This window comes from Drosophila mojavensis, unplaced genomic scaffold (genome assembly GCF_018153725.1).
Source record: "Drosophila mojavensis isolate 15081-1352.22 unplaced genomic scaffold, ASM1815372v1 contig_81, whole genome shotgun sequence".
Lineage (NCBI taxonomy): Eukaryota > Metazoa > Arthropoda > Insecta > Diptera > Drosophilidae > Drosophila > Drosophila mojavensis.
Window position 1 is genome coordinate 3265033 of NW_025318907.1, and position 20271 is coordinate 3285303.

General features: G+C 39.6%; 1 protein-coding gene across 1 annotated transcript in view; it reads right to left on the bottom strand.

Moving 5' to 3' along the window:
• Positions 1–3394: 3394 nt before the first annotated feature.
• LOC6580612 (homeobox protein invected) overlaps positions 3395–20271 on the bottom strand; it is a 48227-nt gene continuing 31350 nt past the window's right edge. Inside the window, exons 2-4 of the mRNA XM_015164322.3 lie at positions 6092–6097; positions 3982–4142; positions 3395–3907 (exon numbers count right to left, since the gene is read on the bottom strand). Of these exons, the coding sequence (XP_015019808.3) occupies positions 3629–3907; positions 3982–4142; positions 6092–6097 (446 nt within the window). The 3' untranslated portion in view covers positions 3395–3628. The remainder of the gene's footprint in view (positions 3908–3981; positions 4143–6091; positions 6098–20271) is intronic.

Here is a 20271-nt window from a genome sequence, read left to right on the forward strand (position 1 = left end):
CATGCGTAGATCGAATGGGGTAGAATTGATGCAAGATTTGCATGAGCCAACAGAGAAAGAAGAAAAAGAAATGAAACCTCATTAAGAGAGCCCCCACGAATTAGATGCACGCGAATAAATCTTTGGCCAAGGGGTGCTGGGCAACAAATAACAACAAGGCTCAGATAAAGGCCAACAGACACACTAACCGGGCTAACCGAGATGCCAAAAGATACCGAGTGGACTCTGTCGTTTGTAATGCCGGCACTTGAGCGCATTTCGCTGTAACTCTGTGTTTCATTAATAATCCGAGCGGGAGAGCGTGAGAGAGAGAGAGAGAGTGCGAGTGAGCGAGTGCGAACGCTTCATAAATCTTGTGTCGCATAATTACAGTTAAAATTTATAAGCTTATCTCCTTAGCCGCAAATTTATTAGCGTGTTACAAGGCGCAACGGACGCTGCAGTTCGTCAAAGTCGAATGATGTCGTTGATGCCGGCTTTGTCTGACCTGGAGCTGGAGCTGGGGTTGGAGTTGGAGCTGCAGCTGGAGTCGTGGCAGAGGCCGCGCTCATTATGGCCAAGTATCGAAAATGTGTATTTAAAACGGCGTGAAAAACAATTTGTTGCCAATTTTATGACACCTCGCGCCTTGCCACAACTCATCTGGCAGACGAGGACCGTGCGGCAAGTGAAGCACCAACAGATTCATTTGAAGTCCATGGAGCTGCAGCTGAGACTCGGCTGCGACTGTGACCGAGGCTGAGGCTGAGGCTGAGGCTGTGGTCTCGGGCCGAAAGCGGTACTAAGTGTCAACCCCATAGATTTATGCGTATTGTCTTTTTTCGGGTTACTTGGGCTCACATTCCGGGAAGGCTTCGGCTGGGGCCAAGGCTGCTGCCAACCGACTGCCGAACATTAATCATTTGGTTTGGGGGCCCAGCAGTCGACGGCGGCGGCGGCAGCATTCGAGGCGTTGTAATATGCCTCTCAGCTTCGCACTGCCAACCGGCAAATGGCAATTTGGAACTGAGAACTGAGAGCTGCGAACTGCGAACTGGGAACTGGGAACTGGGTAGCGGCACTTCGGGGATCTGGACCTGGGCATTTGGCGGGATTAATGTATGAGCGCGCAAGGTATTTTGAATGGGCTTTTTATGGTCACATTTATTGAATTTATAACGTAATATACTCGCGCCATGACTCATTCTTAGACTTGCAACACAGAGACACTGCCCCCACCCCCATTCCAGTGCAGGTTCAGGTCCAGGTCCAGTTCCAGTTCCGACTCCACTGCCAGAGTGTGAGCAATAAAAAATTATGCTTAAACAAAATACTTAACTATAAATTCAACAAAATATTACTAAACTTAAATTGACTTTTTATGAAGTCATCTGCACGCAGCGCGTGCCATAAAAATTCACTTAAGCAACAAAACACCCACACTCAACTCGATCGCACACTCACTCTCCAGTCCGATCGAAATCCCTTTCCCCCCTTGCTGAACAACCTGTGCGCGAATAAACTGCACTTTGTTATAATCGTGAGCAACGCGTCTCGGATTCGGATTCCCCTTCGCCCTCGCCTACCCGTCAAAACAAAGCAAACCCGAAATATGTCACCAAACAATGAAACCCAATCCCAACTGTAAATCATCCACAGAATTAAGATGTTTGCACAGTCATCTGCTGTTTGTTGTTATTAATATTATTATTATTTTCTGTTGTCATTGTCGTTGTTGTTGTTGTGCTTGTCTGACTGTGGACATAAAAAAAAAAAACAAAAATAAATAATAACAATGTACTGAACCGAAGTAAATATGCAAATTTCAATTTAATAACTCAATTTTTAGTCATTATTTAACTAATTTGTATTTATAAAATATTTTATAAATTTCGGCTCAAGTAAGATTTCTTGCGATCAAGAGGTAGATAGACACTCCCGCTTTTATAACTCCATTCCAAATGCTGAATCTGCGAAAATGTTTACTTATAACTATATAAGACCTATACAAGATCTAGAGGATAATTTAATAAAAATATAATTTAAGCTTAATTTTTTTTATTAATTATATTTATATATATATATATATCTTCACTGATACAAAATATTTAAAGCAAAATTTTATTTAATTAAATATTATTTAAATACTATTTATCAGTGTAATATATTGTTTTATAATTATAGGAAATTGCTTAAATATTCTTTAATTATTTATTATTATTCGAAAATGCTTATAAATATTTAAAATATTATGTACCAATATAATATAATTTATATTAATTAGTACAATAATTCGAATACCTATAAGAAAATTCTTAAATACAATTTAAATATTATATTAAATATTATATATAATTTAAATATTATATATCAGTGTAATATAATTTTGTTTCTTTCTTTAAGTGAATAAAAAATATTTTTATATTATATATGACATTATTATTAATAATAAGTATTTAATTTTTAATATAAAGATCAAATTCTACTTCAAGCTTAATAATCACAGATTATTTTAATGCAACTTACTCTGAACAAACTTGAGTATAGTAACTATCTACTGTACTTTAAATTCGTTAAGCATATTAACATTTTGTATCAACTCATGTAAAATCTCGTTTTACAGCCTCTATTTTGTGGCACATGAGCTCTTGTCGCATTTGTCGTAATTGCATTTCCATCAACATTATAATAATTTCGAGTATTTCATATTTTGAAATCTTGCAGCAATTCGTTTCTTCGCCAACCCCGAACCCTGCCTGCCCAAAAGTCCCAGACAGTCGCTTTTAACACCTACGCGAGGCTGCGATTCAGGCAAAAGTTAAAAAGCATTTGCCGTCTCTTCAAGGTGTCAATTTCTGCCGCTGCCACACACATACATACTCATACAGTTTACGGGTTGCTTTTTTATTATTTTCTTGGTATGCAAATTTAATGGCTAAATTAGAGAGAAAAACGTTTACGTTTTAGGCGCGATTATGGAAAAAAAAAGAGAGATTGCCTTCGAGCGTAATTTGCATAATGAATTTAATGCGATTGTAATACTAGCAATTGTCGCTGCCCGATCTAGCAACACATCTTGCCGAGCTCGACGATCTCGACGATCTCTCCGGTCTCTCCCATCTCACCGATCTCGCCGTCTCATTAATTGAGTAATTAATGCTGACGCCCACGGTCCATTAGGGCGGCAGCTGCCACGCCGATAACGAGCTAATCAACGTGATCGGTTGCTGATCTCGCCGTGGACCACCTACCTGGCGAATCGAATTCGAATTTGAATTCAAATTCGAGATCGAGTTCGAACTCGAGCTGGAATGGTAAATATATGCTAAGATCGAAATAAGCAAATCACAACAAAGTTTTCTGTATAATTTAAGTGTTTATTAAATTATTTATTTTACTTGTGAACGTTTTTTGTTTGCATTTCATTTCGTTTCATGTTTTATTTTAAATTTATTATACAAAAACACGCAGCGCAGCGCAGCACATTCGCATCCGCATCCACATCCGCATCCGTTTGGGCAAATCGCGTCGCGTGCGCCGAGAGGGGGACTAGAATATTTTACAACTTAATTGTTAAGCAACTTACACGCTAGGCCATACATTTAAATATTAATATTATTATTGTTAATTATACAATAAATATAGCGGCCTACGATGGGTCGGACGCTGCTGTGGCTGCCGCTGCCGCCGCCGCCTCCTGCAGCTCCTGCAGCTCCTCCTCCTCGCGCGTCAGCGGCACCGTCGAGTGATTGTAGAGGCCCTGGGCCATCAGCTGCAGCGCCAGCGGATTCTTGGTGCCGCTCGACTTTTTCAGCTTGGCTCGCTTGTTCTGGAACCAGATCTTGATCTGCGCCTCGTTCAGGCCGAGCTCCCCGCTCAGCTGCTGGCGTCGCTTCTCCGTCAAGTAGCGATTCTCGTTAAACTCATGCTGTGTGAGCAGGCGAGAGAGCGAGAGAGAGAGTTAAGCTTTTGCCTCGCTCAATTTTGTGTGTCTGCACTCACCTTGAGTCGCGCCAGCTGCGTGCCGCTAAAGGCCGTGCGTGGTCGCTTGTCCTCCGGCACACCGGCGCAGCCGGAGGCGCCATCCGGATCGGACTTGTCGCCGCTGCTGCTGCCCGCAGCGCTCGCTGCGGCTGGCTTCTTGGGCTTGCGAGTGCGTGGACCTGCAGAGAGTCAGAGAGAGAGGGGGTGTATGTAGAGGCGGCAGGTCATAAAAATTCCACGGTGCAGTTAATGGCAACAACATGACTGGACCACGGACCACGGACCACGGAGCGGCCTGCCGGCTGCCAACTCATCGTGCACACATAAATCCTGCTGCTCATATATGCAATGCTTATGGCCAGCAATTAATTCACATTTAAATGCGTACCAGACAACCCCTGGCCAGCAGCCAGCAGCCAGCAGCCAGCCCCCACCCCTCCAGCCCACTCCACCCCTGCTATTACGAGGGCAAAACAATTAAAGTTTCGAAAATTTGCGCGCGTCATTTTCTAAAAGTAATCAACGCAATGACTTTTGACTGTGGCTAATTTCCATTGCCAACCCCCAAGACAGCACCGCCCACACCCACCCACACCCACACCCACACCCACACCCACGCCCACTTTTCTCGACTTGAGTTGTCTTCCTTTTAATTAACAGCTGCGTAACAGACAAGCGCACAAAATCAACGTCTTCAGCACCCTTCGCCTCCAACCACGCCCCTGCCTGAAGCAAAGTTTCAGCTCCTATCGATTCACTAGGCAAATAACAAAATTTTGTCGTAAAAGGGTTTTGCCGAATGGACTTCGAAAAGTTAAGCTCATTTCAAGAAAATAGTTGAGCCAAAATGAAGCAATTATGAGGTTTACTAATGGGCATTTCTGGTACCAAGGAATGCATCCTGCCACTGCCAGCGAGTCGACCGCAAGCTGTTTCGGTTTCGGCTTCAAGCGTCTGCTGGCCAAAAGTATTTTGTAATATCAGCTTTCATTCATCATAAGCCCATTCGCTCTGCTCCTCCTCTCCCCTTCTGCATCGTTCTTAAAGTTCTAAATTTCTAGTGTAGTTATATTTTTGAAATAAATTCGGTATTGAAATAGTTAAAAGATGATATTTAAAGTGCGAGGTTACTTAGAAATAAGTCGAAGTCCTTAGAGAAGTACTAGTACTAGTTTAGTACTAGGTTTTATAGCTTTGCGATATGTGATTCGTGAGTTACTCAAATAGTGGTGGGTGTTTTATAAATTGAATAAAGAATGCAATATATATTGATTGCGTTCCTGTAAGGCTAAGTTAAGTTACTAAGGGATTCTTTTTGAAGATATTGAAGAGTGACACAGGTGCTTAGTGCAGTAACTAGCTATCAATCTTAGATTCTGCTCTCTTGAGATTTGTCATTCCCTTTGAATTTATATTATAGTTATTCTATTTATTCTTATATTATAGTTATTATATTATAGTTATTCTAGCTCTGAAATATTCTCTATTACAATACGTCGCATACTTTGCTTTTGTCGTTCCAGATCTTGTCTACAGGACCGCAACATTTTGGTAACTGAGTCTACTGCTATCGAGCTTACTAGAACTTCTCTGACCCTTTTTATACGATAATACACATATCAAAGCCCGCTTCAGATAACATCACTAAAGAACCTCTATTTTAGCTTAACCTTTTCGTACATATACTATGTATGTTATATATTCTATATATGTATACTTTATATAATAGATATGGTATATATACTATGTATACTTTATATACTTATTTTAGATCTAGTAGATCCTCTGTCATATTTATTCACTCATTTGCTCATGATTATGCTTTATTTTTTATGAAAAATACTAAGTATATATATTTTATATATATTTTTAATCAAATGTTATCTGTAGTCGAGGAGCTCTTTCTCTAATTATTGTTCCACTTAAAGTCAAATTTCTCCATAGACAGCAACTATGACTAACTCATAAACTGATTTCCGCCCACTTCCTCTAATTAGCCCCCAAATAAACAAAGTCCCATAATACGCAACACAGCTCGTTATACTATCCCATGGCGCTTGACTTCTCTTTGGTCCATAGTGCGGCCGTCTGCCCACATCATGCGGGCGTTCGAACATCTTCTACTTACTTCGACCTGCAACGATAAGAAATGGAAGGAAAACATGTTACTTTTAAGAGCCGGAGCAATTGAAAATTAAATTTGCTTTTAACGCGAATCAATAAAATATCGAAAATTGATTAAATTCCTTAGCCGGGCAGCGAAAAGTTTCTGCGAGACGTGCAAAAAATTCCAAAAGAGAGAAGCGAGAGGCTTCAATACAATGCTGCGCGCTGGGCAAACAACCTTTAAAACAAATGTACCGGAACTAATGGCAACCGAGTCATGGACCTAAAGTTAAATCGTTGGAAAAATTGAACAAATCAATTTTGTCAACAATTTTTAGCCCGAAAGCTGACGACGGGCGCGAAATTAAACCAAAAACATTAACGGAACAGGGAACGTGCCGGCCTCTGCACGTGTTCTGCTCACAGAAAGGGGGCGTGACTAGCGGGTGAGAGGCGAGACAGGGGGGGCTGGTTGTGACTGAGGTGTTATCACGGTTTTAAATTTCACACGCAGCTCGACAATAAACAACAACAATAACAACAACAACAACAAACAACAGACCTTGAACCTGTCAGACAGCCAGGAGACGACGCCAGGACTTCTGCCTCGTCATCGACAGTGACAAGGCGCGGGGGGGCAGAGGGAGAGGGGAACAACCACCCAGTCCAGGAACGCATGTTGCTGGGCAGATAAGCCGGCACAAGTTGCATACCAAGGCGTCGCAAGGACATTGCCAAGGGGTTGGCAGGTTGCCAATGGCCCTCATCCGCCCCCCCCTTCGCCTCCTGCTCCTGCCATTCACTTGTGTGCTGCAACAATTGCTGGCGGAAAATCTGTTTTGTTGCTGTTGCTGTTGCTGTTGCTTGGCTGGGCATTTCCCTTTTTGTGAAAATTGTGATTTATAGCGTGTTAAATTTTTCATTGCTTGCTGTTCAAATTTGACACAATAAAAACTTGCAATGTTGTTCCAGGCCGAAGGATGAGCGCTGAAAGGCGTCCGCCGGGAGGTTTTGCCAAATTGGCTTTAATAGAAATTATATGAACTCAATCAACGACTGCCACCAGTTCGCGTAGAAGAGAGGCCTTAGCAGGGAGCGGAGTGTAATTCTAGGCAACGGTAATGCTAAGAGGTTATATTAATTGCTTGCGAGCGTATATCAATCTGTTGGATATTTTAGAAAATTTAAATAAAATGCTGAATAAGGGAAGGAATGAAACCATAAGGCATTAAAGAGCTCATAGCGAAGGCTGTTCCGTTTAGGGATTGTTTAATGTTACTTCTTTATGAAAAATTAATTTTCATAATATTTACATATTTACCAGAGATTAGAATTAATGTTAAATTAAAACTATATTTTGTAATATAATGCAGCAAAAATAGGTATTTGGAAAATAATTTGACAGAACAAGGCGGGGGCCAGCTTAAAATGAATCAATGCCTTGGATAATATAGTAATATAATATATAGTGTTTCGGCATAGAGCTTGTGGGTTATTTTTACTCCATCTAGAAACACTTTGCTTATTCATACACCCATTCAAACGGAAATAACTTTAATACAAAACTCTTAACTGGCTCAGAATCAATATTCAAGTCATTTCAATCCAAACCATTTATTCCTGCGTCCATTCGAGTAGGCAAACATGGAGGCCTGGTTATATCAAGCGATTATTAAGTGTTTTTCAGGTCAAGAAAAATTGATCACTTTCAGTGAAACAGCATAAAGACAAATACATATACACCTTCACATAATTAAGCGTACCTTAGAAGTTTTCAAATTTAAAGTCAACAAAATTGGTCTACAGACATTCTTCCCAACTCAAAATTAAGAAGAGTTTAGTATTCATAGTAGAAACTAAATATATTCCATTAGACTACAGCTCGGTACTTTTCTAGATTTTAAATTTCTGAAATAATTTATATAAAAGAATGATAGACAATGTAATACAAAACTTCAGCCTTTCTCTGCGCTTCTCAGCTGCCCATCAGTATATGTTTCAATACCTGTTCACTTTTCCAACTTAACTCATTTGACTCTGGTCAACAGCTGAGCAATAAAATCTATGCAAGAGTCTGTCAAAACGACGACTACCAAAATAACTGATCGACTTAACATGCACAAAGCTAAAAACGCGCAAATGCATTCACATAAATTGCGTTCATTTGGGAGCGGGCAAAAAGAGGACAGAGATACAGCAACTGAGAGGCAGCAAAAGAAAATGCGGCAAAAACGGGAAGATGTCTTCATCTTCGGTTGTTAAACGCAATGACCCAACTTGGTAAAAGCCGCTGCCAGCTGCCAACTGGCTAACAACAACAACAATAACAACAACAAAAAGTCAACCGATTCAGAGTCCAAGTCAAGTCGAGTCCAACTCGACTGGAGTGGAGTGGAGTGAAGTGGAGTGGAGTCGTTGTCCATTTGGGCATATGTTTAAAATAAGCGCATTTGTTTTATTTATGCTTAACATGAGTTGCAAATGCCAAAACGAGCCAAGGAACTCGACTGGAAGCAGATGAGTTACCATCTTGGCAGCCGACAATGATGCAACGTGAATGAGCGCACAATTAAATGCCAAGGGAGTTAGCATACAATACATAATATCCAAACTCCGATTTGAATGTCTTAAATGGGTCAGCTTGGAGGACTATGTGGCCAGATCATCTGGCACACACAAAACTGACTGAAATTGACTTATAAAGATCTCAAACTAACGGGCCACACACAGCTTCAGCCGTCACAGTGCAGCCGCAACAGAACGAGAGAGAGAGATGGAGAGAGGGAGAGGGGGAGAGTGAGCGAGAAACCGGCCAGAGGCAGCTGGTTAACTTGGGCCCAGGCGGCGACTGAGCCATGTAAGCGATATGTTTGACAGTGTCGCAGGGACGCGGGACGGTGCGAGGCTCTGCCTCAATTTTCTTGTTCTCGTTGGAGGCCTATCGACTGATATCGGATCTTGTTGCCCAATCTAATGATCGGCCAGCTCATTAATAAGCCATAAAAACAACACGTTGCCATGGAAATTTACGCGTCGCAAGTGAAAGTCGATTCATTATGACAGTCCATAAATATGTGACGAACGTATTGAATGATTAAATGCACTTTTCTTCATATGGAGCCCCGTAAAATGATTAACACTCCCACGGGGGAACAGTGAAAGGTATACTTCATATCTCCATAGTGCGTGATCTTTGCGCGCATTTAATAAATAAGCCATAGCAGAATAAGCTCGCCCTCTCAGGCATCAGATTAAATATGAATATATAATAATAATATATCAAGTTATCTTGACTCCCACAACTTTTTGAATCGCCTTCTCTCAAGATAATAATATCATAAAATTGTTGTGAGCTATCTAATTATATACATATACCAAGGAAGTTTCTATTTATCAACTATAAATTACTCAGTTAACAGGGAATTGGGTTTAAACTTTTCAAAGGTTTATTAAATCTGAAGCCCAAATACCTTGGTTGCAGAAGTTAAATGCTCCATAAAGTGGAGACGGTAACTTCAAGAGCTATTCTTATTGTTCTCAACTACTTTTCTACTACGTTCTTCAAATAAATATATATAAATAGATAATATGTCTGATCCGCTTATACCCAGTATTCAGTATTCATAAAGTTTTTAAGCAATTGTTTTAATATATATTATAAAAACAACTTTTAAACCTATTTACCTACGGAAGAATCGCATTCATGTAAATTGTATATTGTATTACTTAAAAGCAAAATAGCTATTTATTTTATACTCTGTCACCGCTCATATCTGTTCCCATTAAACTAAGCATTTATTGTTCAATTCTAAGACTAATATATGTAATCACTTAGACTAATATTATCCCGAGACGTTTCGTGCAACAACCTAAGCATTTTATATGAAATTGATTCAGCTTTCATCTTAACCTTCTCTCTTATTGCACGTTCCACGGCATCGGCCTATTGTCTTCTACCTGTTAGCACCTACACAAAAATCACTGCGTCAATTTGCTGTTGCTATCTGTTACGCCCGCAGTCCACCCCCCTTCTATCTCTCTCCGATGCTCTAGCGATCGCATGACAGGCAAATTAACGCTGCGGTTGCGATTGCAATTGCGATTGCGATTGCGGCACCAATGCCTCAGCCATTGTCACTGATGATGATGATTGACACGACGATTGATTCGATCGCACGTTAATTGAAATGATTGACACGCCGCAGTCGCAGTTGCAGTAGCAGTCGCAGACACAACTAACATTCTCCAGAACTATATATATATATATTTCTATGTATATATTATCGATGATTTGGATGTCGGCAGTTGACAAACGATGCCGAAGCCGTTGCCGATGTTTGTGGGCCGGCGGAGAGGGGGGTGGCTAGCCGAACTGTCGACGGTTTGTCTATCGCTCAATCGGATCGTGGCGCAAATCAAAAATAGATACAACACGCTAAATGGCTAAGATGGCGTGGCTTTTAGGCCTAATCCGACGACGCTCAAGTTGAAACTTGTCGGCCTTTCCGCACACAACATTCCAGCGCATAATCTGCGCTGTCACATGGAAATATTTAGATATATTTTTAATTGCTTTATCAATATTGTTTGTTGTTAGCTGTTGGGCGTTGTTGACTGTTGCAGCTGGGCTATTTGCATGTTTTGGCCATGTTTTGCATAGCAATTGGCCAATGCTGAGCCTTTCATCAACCGCACTGCTTCGCTGTGTGAAAGGCGTCAGAAACATGTTACGCAACTGAAGTCGAATCGAAAGGAAAGTGAAGTCTCGATTCAGGCTTGAGCAGTAATAACTTGTGATTTATGCTGGATATGCGAGTTAGGCTACTCGCTGGAACTAACCTAGGTAACCCGCCTGCACAGCATATATCATATATGATTATGACTAAACAAATTTCAGAAAGTTTAGCTGAATAAAATTGTAAGCAATAAAAGGCTGGTAAAGCTGATACTGCCCGACTAGAAATTACTCGGTACACGCTTGCGGAAATCTATTTTAAATCTTTAATATACTTCATTATTAAATAAATCACTATTCCACTTATAGATGGATAGATGATATGGAGAAATAGGTCAGTCATGTTTGGCCATGGCTCAATTTGAATGATAAGTACTTTCACATTTACAATGCTCCCAGACTAATAGTAAAATAGATTTATTAAAAAAAGCTATGCCTTATATAGTCTACAAATTATTTATTTATATTAATAAATAATTAATATGCATTTTTGTTCAACTACATCTATGACTCCTCAAAATATTTTCGCAGTTTTATGTTTGCATGGAAAGAAGTTCACTCTTTCAAGACCACATTAAATTAGAATAGTTATAGTTATTATTATAAATGAATCATATAAATATTCTTGTATTCATGATAAGAAAAGCTTTCAAAAAGCCTGCCTACAATTTATACACAATAATGAATACAAATATAATAACTTTTTCAAATCTCTCTCTATCTCATTCTCTCTCTCTCTATTTATCTGCTACTAGCTAATTGTTTACCCTGCACCCGATTACCGCATTCGATTGAAAACAACTTCATTTAACCTTTGCAATTTTCACACTAACGCCTTTACGCTTCAGTTGGCGAGTCGCGATCGTAAGTAAGTGCTGCGATCGTATCGTATCGGATCGGATCGGTTCGGATCTATTTCGGTTTTCGGTTTCAATTTCACATACATGCGAATAACATTGATTGGGTCCCTGTGAGACCGCACAGCGACTGCAACTGCGACTGCAACTGCAACGACGTTAACGACATCGAAAAAAAATTGTAAACCGCATTTTCCGCTGATATTAGCAAACAATTTCATTAAGAAACTGCAATCGATACGAGGAGGCTGAAGCGAATCTGCTTCGTAAGCCATCAGGTGGTTGGCTTACTGGCTTAGGCGCTGCCTGAATGGAGATGGAGGTCCGCTTCGATATCGATATCGAGCAGCCAAAGTATCTGAAAGTATCTGCATCTGTATCGTAACTGTGAAGGCATTTGTATTGCTGCTGTTGGTGCTGCTGGATCTAGTATCTGGCTTAATAGACCCGTCGCACAGCTTTTGCAATTGAGGTGTGAACATTTTACGCTTCTATGGATATTTCGACTAAATTAGCCCCGACTGCGCCACATCTACGGATCTCAATTAACGCAATCGCTAACCCACAGATTACTGCAATGCGGCATTAGATCAAGTTCGAATCGAAGGGAAACCGCGAAATGATTGACTGACTGACTGGATGATTAACTTACAGAGTGATTGGTTGAGCCTATGATTGATTGGCTGACTGACTGGATGAGCTAATCATCGTGAACTATAGATAGATATATTGATTAGCTACTGAATCACTCACTGTCCGATTGGTTGCGATTTACGGAAGAACTTTACGACTTTCTGATTGACTGAGTGATTGAGCTTGCTAATTAATTGATTGATTGTCTGACTAATTAGGACACTTGTTTGCTCAATGATGGTCAATAACATATATTCGCCGATTGATTGCGTTATGGAATGACTATATAATTAACTAATTATAGTTGTTAATTGTATGATTGACTAATTATAAAGATGAAATTGCTGTATGATTGAATGAGCAATTGTCTGACTCATTAACGAACTGGTTGGCCGTAAATGACTTAACGAGCCACTGTTTGAATGATTAGGTGACGGGCTGAATGATTGATGAGAATGACAGAAAAAGTGACTGATTGGCTTGAATGACTGCTTGAATGATTGACTTACTAAAATATTGATTGCTTCATATTCTGATTGACTTTCTGACAATTTCACTCATTGTGATTGACATATTGGTTGATTGACAAACTCCCTGAGTAATTCTCAGAACTTACTGAGCTACATATTGGAGTTCAATCGGAACTTCTTATTGATTGATCGACCTAGCGGCAGACTGACCGACTTTCACTCTAATGAACACTCCACATCAGAGCTCCAAATCTTTATGTTCTTGTGGATGGGACCACCCCAAAGTCAGTTTGTTTGTTTATGCGTTTGTTGCGGTAGTCGTAGATAAAAAATTGGTTGCTATAAACACAAAATTAAGTCAAAGAGAGCGATCGATGCGCCAGCTTCCAATTTCGAATGCTCTGACTATTTGCCTAATGAATATTAAGATTACGAACGCGTTCAAAGTCATTGTTAAAGGCGAGAAGAGCGACCCAAGCGGCGATCACTAATCAGCGATCGACGATCAACGATCAACAATCAACTTTTGACCCACCTGAGAGCTGAAGTTCGGACCATGGCATGGCGTCAGCTCCAAATAATTTGTAGTTCGATAAATGTTCGTTTTATGGCTCTATTAGTGGCCCATTCGCCGCTCCATGCTGATAGCTGTGCTGGCTGGGACGGCTCCCAAGCTGCACATTTTAATTACGATCGACGTGTGGGGCAGCACATGGAAGGCACAGACCAAGCCTATGGCCGAGTAGCAGTCATAAGAAAACAAATATGCGAATAAGTATGTTCACACCATGCCCACCCAACATTAACATCAATCTTCCACGGATCAAAGATGCAAAACACTTGAGGACCACACCGATGAGCTCAAAACAAACCCACCAGACGCCGACACAGCCGCAATGATCATCACGACGAGCGACGATCATGATGATGCGCATTGATGCAGAAGATGATCAAGACGAAAGCGAAGCCAAAGCCAAAGCCGAAGCCGAAGCCGAAGACGCAGACGCAGACAATGTCTCGAATGGGCAGAGGCCACCGCAGTCCAGAGCTCACTGCGCTGGGCAGCAATATCAGTGTCTGAACTTGGGTTTGGCTCTGGGTCACACACAGTGGAAGCTTCAGAACTGCAGCCGCTGCGCTGCAAGTGTAACGCTAAGGTATATGGGTGTAGATCAGTGAAGAAAGTAAAGACAAGCAAAGTCATCTCTCTTCTAAGTGCTGCTGATAGCTGTGCAAGAAGTCGAATATTATGCTCATCTAGCTATATTTTCTGTTGCCTAACCAGTCGTTGCAGACCGGCTGAGCTGAGTGTAGGGTATGAGGCATGTTAAATCTGAAAATGTCTTAATAAAACAATTAATAGCACAGCTGAGCTCATAAGTTTTTATGCTGAGCGCATGATCAGAGAAGAGCTCAGAGTACAGGAGCGCATTCAACCGCAGCAGGAGTAAGGCCACCAGCCGCTCAGGGCTGGAAATTGCAATGATCAAAGCCAAAGGCTCTAAATGTGAAGAATTTTTAATATATTGTATACCCCAATAAGTTTAAATATATAAAAATTATATGCATTTTGTTGGTATCCAAATATGGAGCCTCATTATTCCGCACCTGCGATTTTTATGGCCCTTTTTTTTTTTTTTTTTTTTTTGTTCCGTCGACGGCGATCGTATATCGTGTACGTGTACTATAAAGTAATTGAAAAGCACAACAGATTGTTTTAAATATCAGGCGAGCCGCCCATGTTGACCACCTGTGTGTGAGGCTGTGGATGGGGGCTGGCGCTGAGGCCTTTGCCCGTGCGGATTTATGGCCCGCTGCCAACCTTCAGCCAGATCTGGCCCCTGGGTCTCTCAACCTGACTCTGGCTTGCAGCTGATCCAACTTGACTCGGCTTGGCTTAGCGTGGCGCTCTTTGCTGAAAAGAGACGACGCCAACGAAAATCTTCAGCTCTTTGCGTTCGTCTGCTCTTATGCTAATTTCAAAGCCCGCGTCGAGGTTGGGTCTAAAACTGAGCCAGAGCCAGAGCCACAGTCGGAGTGGACCACACACGTCGAGTGTTTCGCATGCCAGGGCTGTAGCGAGGGGGCACGGAGCGGAGCTCTTGCTTTTATGGGCCCAAAGTATTCGCCACTGGGTTTTCGGATTTTTTTTTTTGATAAATTATCGATAAAATGATGCGATCACTTCGAATTCGGTTTATTCTTACCTACCGCATTCTTGGCCAAATTAAAAGCATATACGTATGTATGTGTGTGTGAGTGTGTGTGTGCATGTCTTTGGCTATCAGAGAGTAGAGAAAAGGCGCCTCTGTTTGTATTTGGAACTGTGACCGAATAACTAAAACTTGATTGAAGTCGATGCCGACGAGCGGACCTTCTTCACAACTTCTGTTCTTAATTAAGTTATCAAAGTTTTTATGACGTCAGCGCGTGTGTGTGTGTGTGCGTGTGTGTGGCATTCGCAGCTGGCGCCAGTTGCGCATAGAAGCTCACATACAGGATGCATACATATGGATATATGTATGTACAAAAGTATGTGTGTGTGTGTGTGTGTGTGTGTGTGCTTCGAGTGGAGAATGTGGATCGTTTACGTGGCTACTTGACAATTTGTGCGCCATTTCCTGCTGCCTGTCTGATGTCTTTACAATGTGCCTGACTTGTCAGAACTGGCAAAAACAGAAACAAAAGAGCACAATGTGGGCAAGGCATTGTGTGTGTCTAACGAGTCGAACAATATCATACCCTAAGTTTGGGGGGGATCGAGAAACGGAACCAGTATGTTGTGTTGCATATCAAAATATGTCTAGCATAACTGAATAGATTTGACTAGGTAAGTCAGATTCTAAAAGAACATTGATTTTCCAATCAAATGTACTAATGTATACATATATAAATTAATATCTCTGTTTTCATTATGATATATGTATATAGATATACACAGTAATTCATCGATAAAGGCTTTATAATTAAATACACTATATAACAATATTGAGACACTTGTTAAAGCTAAAAAGGTCATAAACTTGAATGATAAAATCTATTGCAAATAATAATCAAATGAAATTTGCATAATTTTAATTTTATTTTTTATTTTTTATTATTTTTTAATTTGAAATATTAAATTAGTTGCAAGTACTCATGAAATGTAATTTTTCAGTATTTATTTCATTATTATTATTATATTTTTTTTTTAATTTGAAATATTAAATAATTTGCAAATACTAAATAAATGAAATTTCATAATTTTAATTTTATTAAACTATTTCTTTCAGCCTATCATGTTGATCAGGCAGACTTTTCATATATATAATATATTTTATATAAATATAAATTAGTTTCCGATTATCATCATAGAGCATTGATATTATATTTATGCTTCATGCAATACACATAAATTTTTTTATATTTAAATTAAATCTTTTTATGGACCCAAATTAATAATAATTTTTTTGCATCATTTCTTCTCAACGACTGCTCAATATTATTAGAGCACTAAATTGCATATGAACTTTTTTCTATATGTATATATAAATATAGTATATAGTATATATATCATTCCACATTAATCTCTATTAGTCTCTTAGAGCTACCCCTTTACCCTATTAGATCTATCACAAATTAAATCTATAATTGTTTTCGAGCAACGCTCACCGGCCTGTCCAGGTCTATGTAACTCCTTCGTAAGCGTATTTAATAAATAAACAACCTGCTGCATGCCAGGCTAATTCCTGGCCGACCCTATTGATTGGAACTGCGGTTCGATTCGTTTGTTAAAATTCTCACGCTCCTCGCTGGCGACTTTTAATTACTCGAACAGCTGAATCGATCGTTTGTTGATGTTGAAGTCTGCGTCTCCTAAATGGCAACCGATTGCGCCTTTAATTAAGTAATTAGTAAGAGAGGAAAAACCAACGCAAACAAAAAGAGGCAAACCAAAAAGACAAAGTAAAAGAAGCAACAAAAACAAATACAAACTGAGCTGAAAAAATTCAATTCAATTTCAGTCGTAATCTCTGCTTCAATTTCAACTGTCATCGGAGCTGAAGTTTATTTCCCTTTGCCTTAGCTCACCTCCCATCCACCACCCCCCTCTCACTATCACACTGTCTAGCTTGATGGGATAAGGGTTGGAGTCGGCGTTGGAGCTGGGGTTGGGATTCGCTTGGTGGCTGCATCAGAAAAACTGTCATTTGTCTATTTTTAACAGACACGCCGACATGAAGGATTTAATTAAATTCAACTCGAGCTGACAGCTTCCATGCAGCTTTGATAGCTCTGAGAGGCGGGAGTGAATATATCTGCAAGTGTGTGTGGCTGTGTGTGTATTTGTGTGGGTGTGGCAGCTCTCCAACTGTGTATGTGTGTGTGTGTATCTTCGTCTGCTGACGCTCAATTTTCGATTTGTTGATTTTTGATGCATTCACTTTGAGTTTTTGCTTTATTTAAGCTTTCAATATGCAAATCGAATCGCAGCGTTCGCATTTGAAGCGCATAAAAAGTGCAATTCGAATTTTCTAATTGGCTGTGTGCAAATTGAAAAACCCATCAAACAGGCATTGACGAGCGAGCTATGTATGTAGGCTCATGTGATGCTTTAGAAATATTGGTATAGATATACATACATAAATATTATATATTTATACATATTAAATTTTTTTTATATATTAGATTTAGTAGGCTCTATCAACTGATCCTGCTTTTTAATGAAATGTTTTAGTAAAGGTAGAGCATAATTAATACTTGCTTTGTTTATTATATACAATTGAAAAATATGTAAATTTAAATAAAATTAAATTCAATATAAACTTTATTTTAAGCACTTTAATTTTAATTCCATTGCTCAACCTACATTAAATAAAAATATTTCAATTCAGCTCAAATGACTTAAAATGTATACCTTGAAGTTGAAGGACGCTAAAGCTATTTGATGCCCAAGCCCAACAAGTATATATGAGATTATTTTTATTTTGTCAAGCCGCCGCGCTCAAAATTTAAATAAATATTTAAAATCTGCGTACTCATAGCTTTAATAAGCTTAAAGAGAACGCCGTAAAAAAAGTAGATCAAAATATAGCATTTATTATATATATTAGATCTTATATATAGGTACCTTATATAAGGCAATGTGAAGCCAGTCAGTGAGCGCAAAGAATAGTCAAATAGATAATTTAACTTTGATTGAAGTTCTATTCAAGAATTTATATACCTTGTAGAATAGGGGCATATAAACTATTTACGTAATAAATTAAATATGTGTGTAGAATATCTCTTTAGACACTCAATCTTGATGACCTCCTTCAATTAATAAATAATTGAGCGAATCACACAAACTTAGATTGCTCAACAATTTATCTAGATTTGTGTCGCTTATCTTCAGCTGTCGATTCGAATTCGTTTTCCATTTGCAATTTGCACATTATTTATACAGGCCATTAAATCACAGCTAATGGCTCACTTTGCCTGCAATTACATACCAGATACAGGTAACTGACAATCTCACCCCACCGCGCCCCACCTCGATTTCCACCTGCACAAACTCAATTAGCCAAAATGAATATGTCACCGTCATAATTTTCATGAGCCAAATTGGTTGACTGGCAGCAATTTCGTGGCAGCAATTGTTCTACAACCAACAATCAGCGCCAGTTGTGTTGCATGTTGCACAGACGACAACAACAGCAACGGCAGCAACAACAACAACAGCTTTTTGCATATAAAGAGCCATAGCAAAAAAATGCCATAAAACTAGCGTTGGTAGCATAATTAAGAACACGAATTGGCCAAGTTAGTAATAGACACATGCATGTGTGAGCATGTGTGTGTTGCCAACAGCGTGCATCAGTCAACATGGCAGCAATTTGGTAGCTAAAAGCCGCACGCCGACTCATTTAGACTCGACTCGACTCTGAAACTGGAAGCCAAGAGATTGGCTCCGTTTGCTATGGCCATTTATGAAATTAAGTTATTTTGCTCTTGGGGCTAGTAGCGGCTGCACTTGCAGCTGGCTGCAGCTGCAACAGCGACAACAGCGACAACAGCAACAACAGCAACCGCAACAACAACAACGTTGTCAGCCACTTTTAAATGAGTTATTAGCCTCCAGTTGACAACGAGTTTTGCTGCTGCCAGTTTAAATGCTTGTATCTGAATTATGGCCACGCCCACTTTTGTAGCATCCTTGCGCAGTGACCTAGCCACAAATTAGATGTAACACATTTTACCTCAGCTATTTTTCTCTGTCTCTCTCTTTCCCTCTTTCTCTCTCTCCCTCTCTCTCTCCCTCCCTCTCTCTCTCTCTCTTTCTCTCTATCTGCTCAGTTTGACATGCTGTAAGTCGTGTTTATTTTGCACGCTAATCATAAGGCCATAAACAGAGTCAATAATCCAACCACCAGCACCCCACAGCACACAGCCTCAACCAGCAACCCCCACACATCAACACACACACACACACACACATGCACACACAGCTCGCAGCGTGTGTCGACAAGATAAGCCGCATTCATGAGACCATTTAAGCACTTGATTGCCGCACGTGGCAGCCCGAAGGGCAACACTGCTTGAAGGGTGTAAGTATTTTATTGAATTAGAAACAAGTGTAAGTGCGCTAATAATGCCGTTGAGATACCCTATATAGGAGTGTTTAGAATAGCAAACAAGGTAGATCTATTGTAAGTGTTTAATGCAGGTTTTATTGAGCTTCAGCCCTTAAACAGCGCAGCTAACTCGGCAAACAAGTTGAAACAACTTAAGCAGCGCACTTGAGCCTACCGTATAAAGTATGTAATTGGAGTGTTTAGAATTATCAATACGTGATGTTTGGAGAGAATTCTATTCTATTCTTTCCATTCTATTTATCAATTATCAATTAGAATATTAGACTTAGTATTAAGAGTTTGGTTAGAAGCAATTCTTATAGAATCTTTTACTGTTTATCTATCGTCTTTTATGATTAGAAAAATAGTTAATTTAGCATTGCATTCCAGTTAATTTCCTCAAAAGGCCGTCATAACTAAATTAAATTAAATAATTTTTTTTTTTAATTTTAAGCAAACATTTTGGAACGTCAAAGGCTGTAAGGGATCAATCTATTCAATCAAATATATTCAGTAATAGAGCTATTATTCAGTTTATATCAACCAATATTCTAAAATACCTCTGATATATGTAAACATAATATAATGGAACAAACAATTTAAAGCTGCAGTTCAAACCCTTCACACATTTGTTAATCAGACCAACTGAAATTGATTTTTTCCAAACTGATTATTCTCACATGACTGCACTTCGTTTAAGCTAAAACAAAAATTTAATATACATACAGTCTCTAAATACTTTTCGTCTTTCTGAAATGATATTAAACTCTTAAGCAAAGCAAATACAAATTGCTCTGCCCTCCCACATTTTGGTCACCCTCACCGTCCGCCGCCTTTTCATTTGCATTGATTGTGAACGGGAAAATTAATTAAGTTTTGGCCAAGTCGTGGCAACTTGTTGACTAAATGTA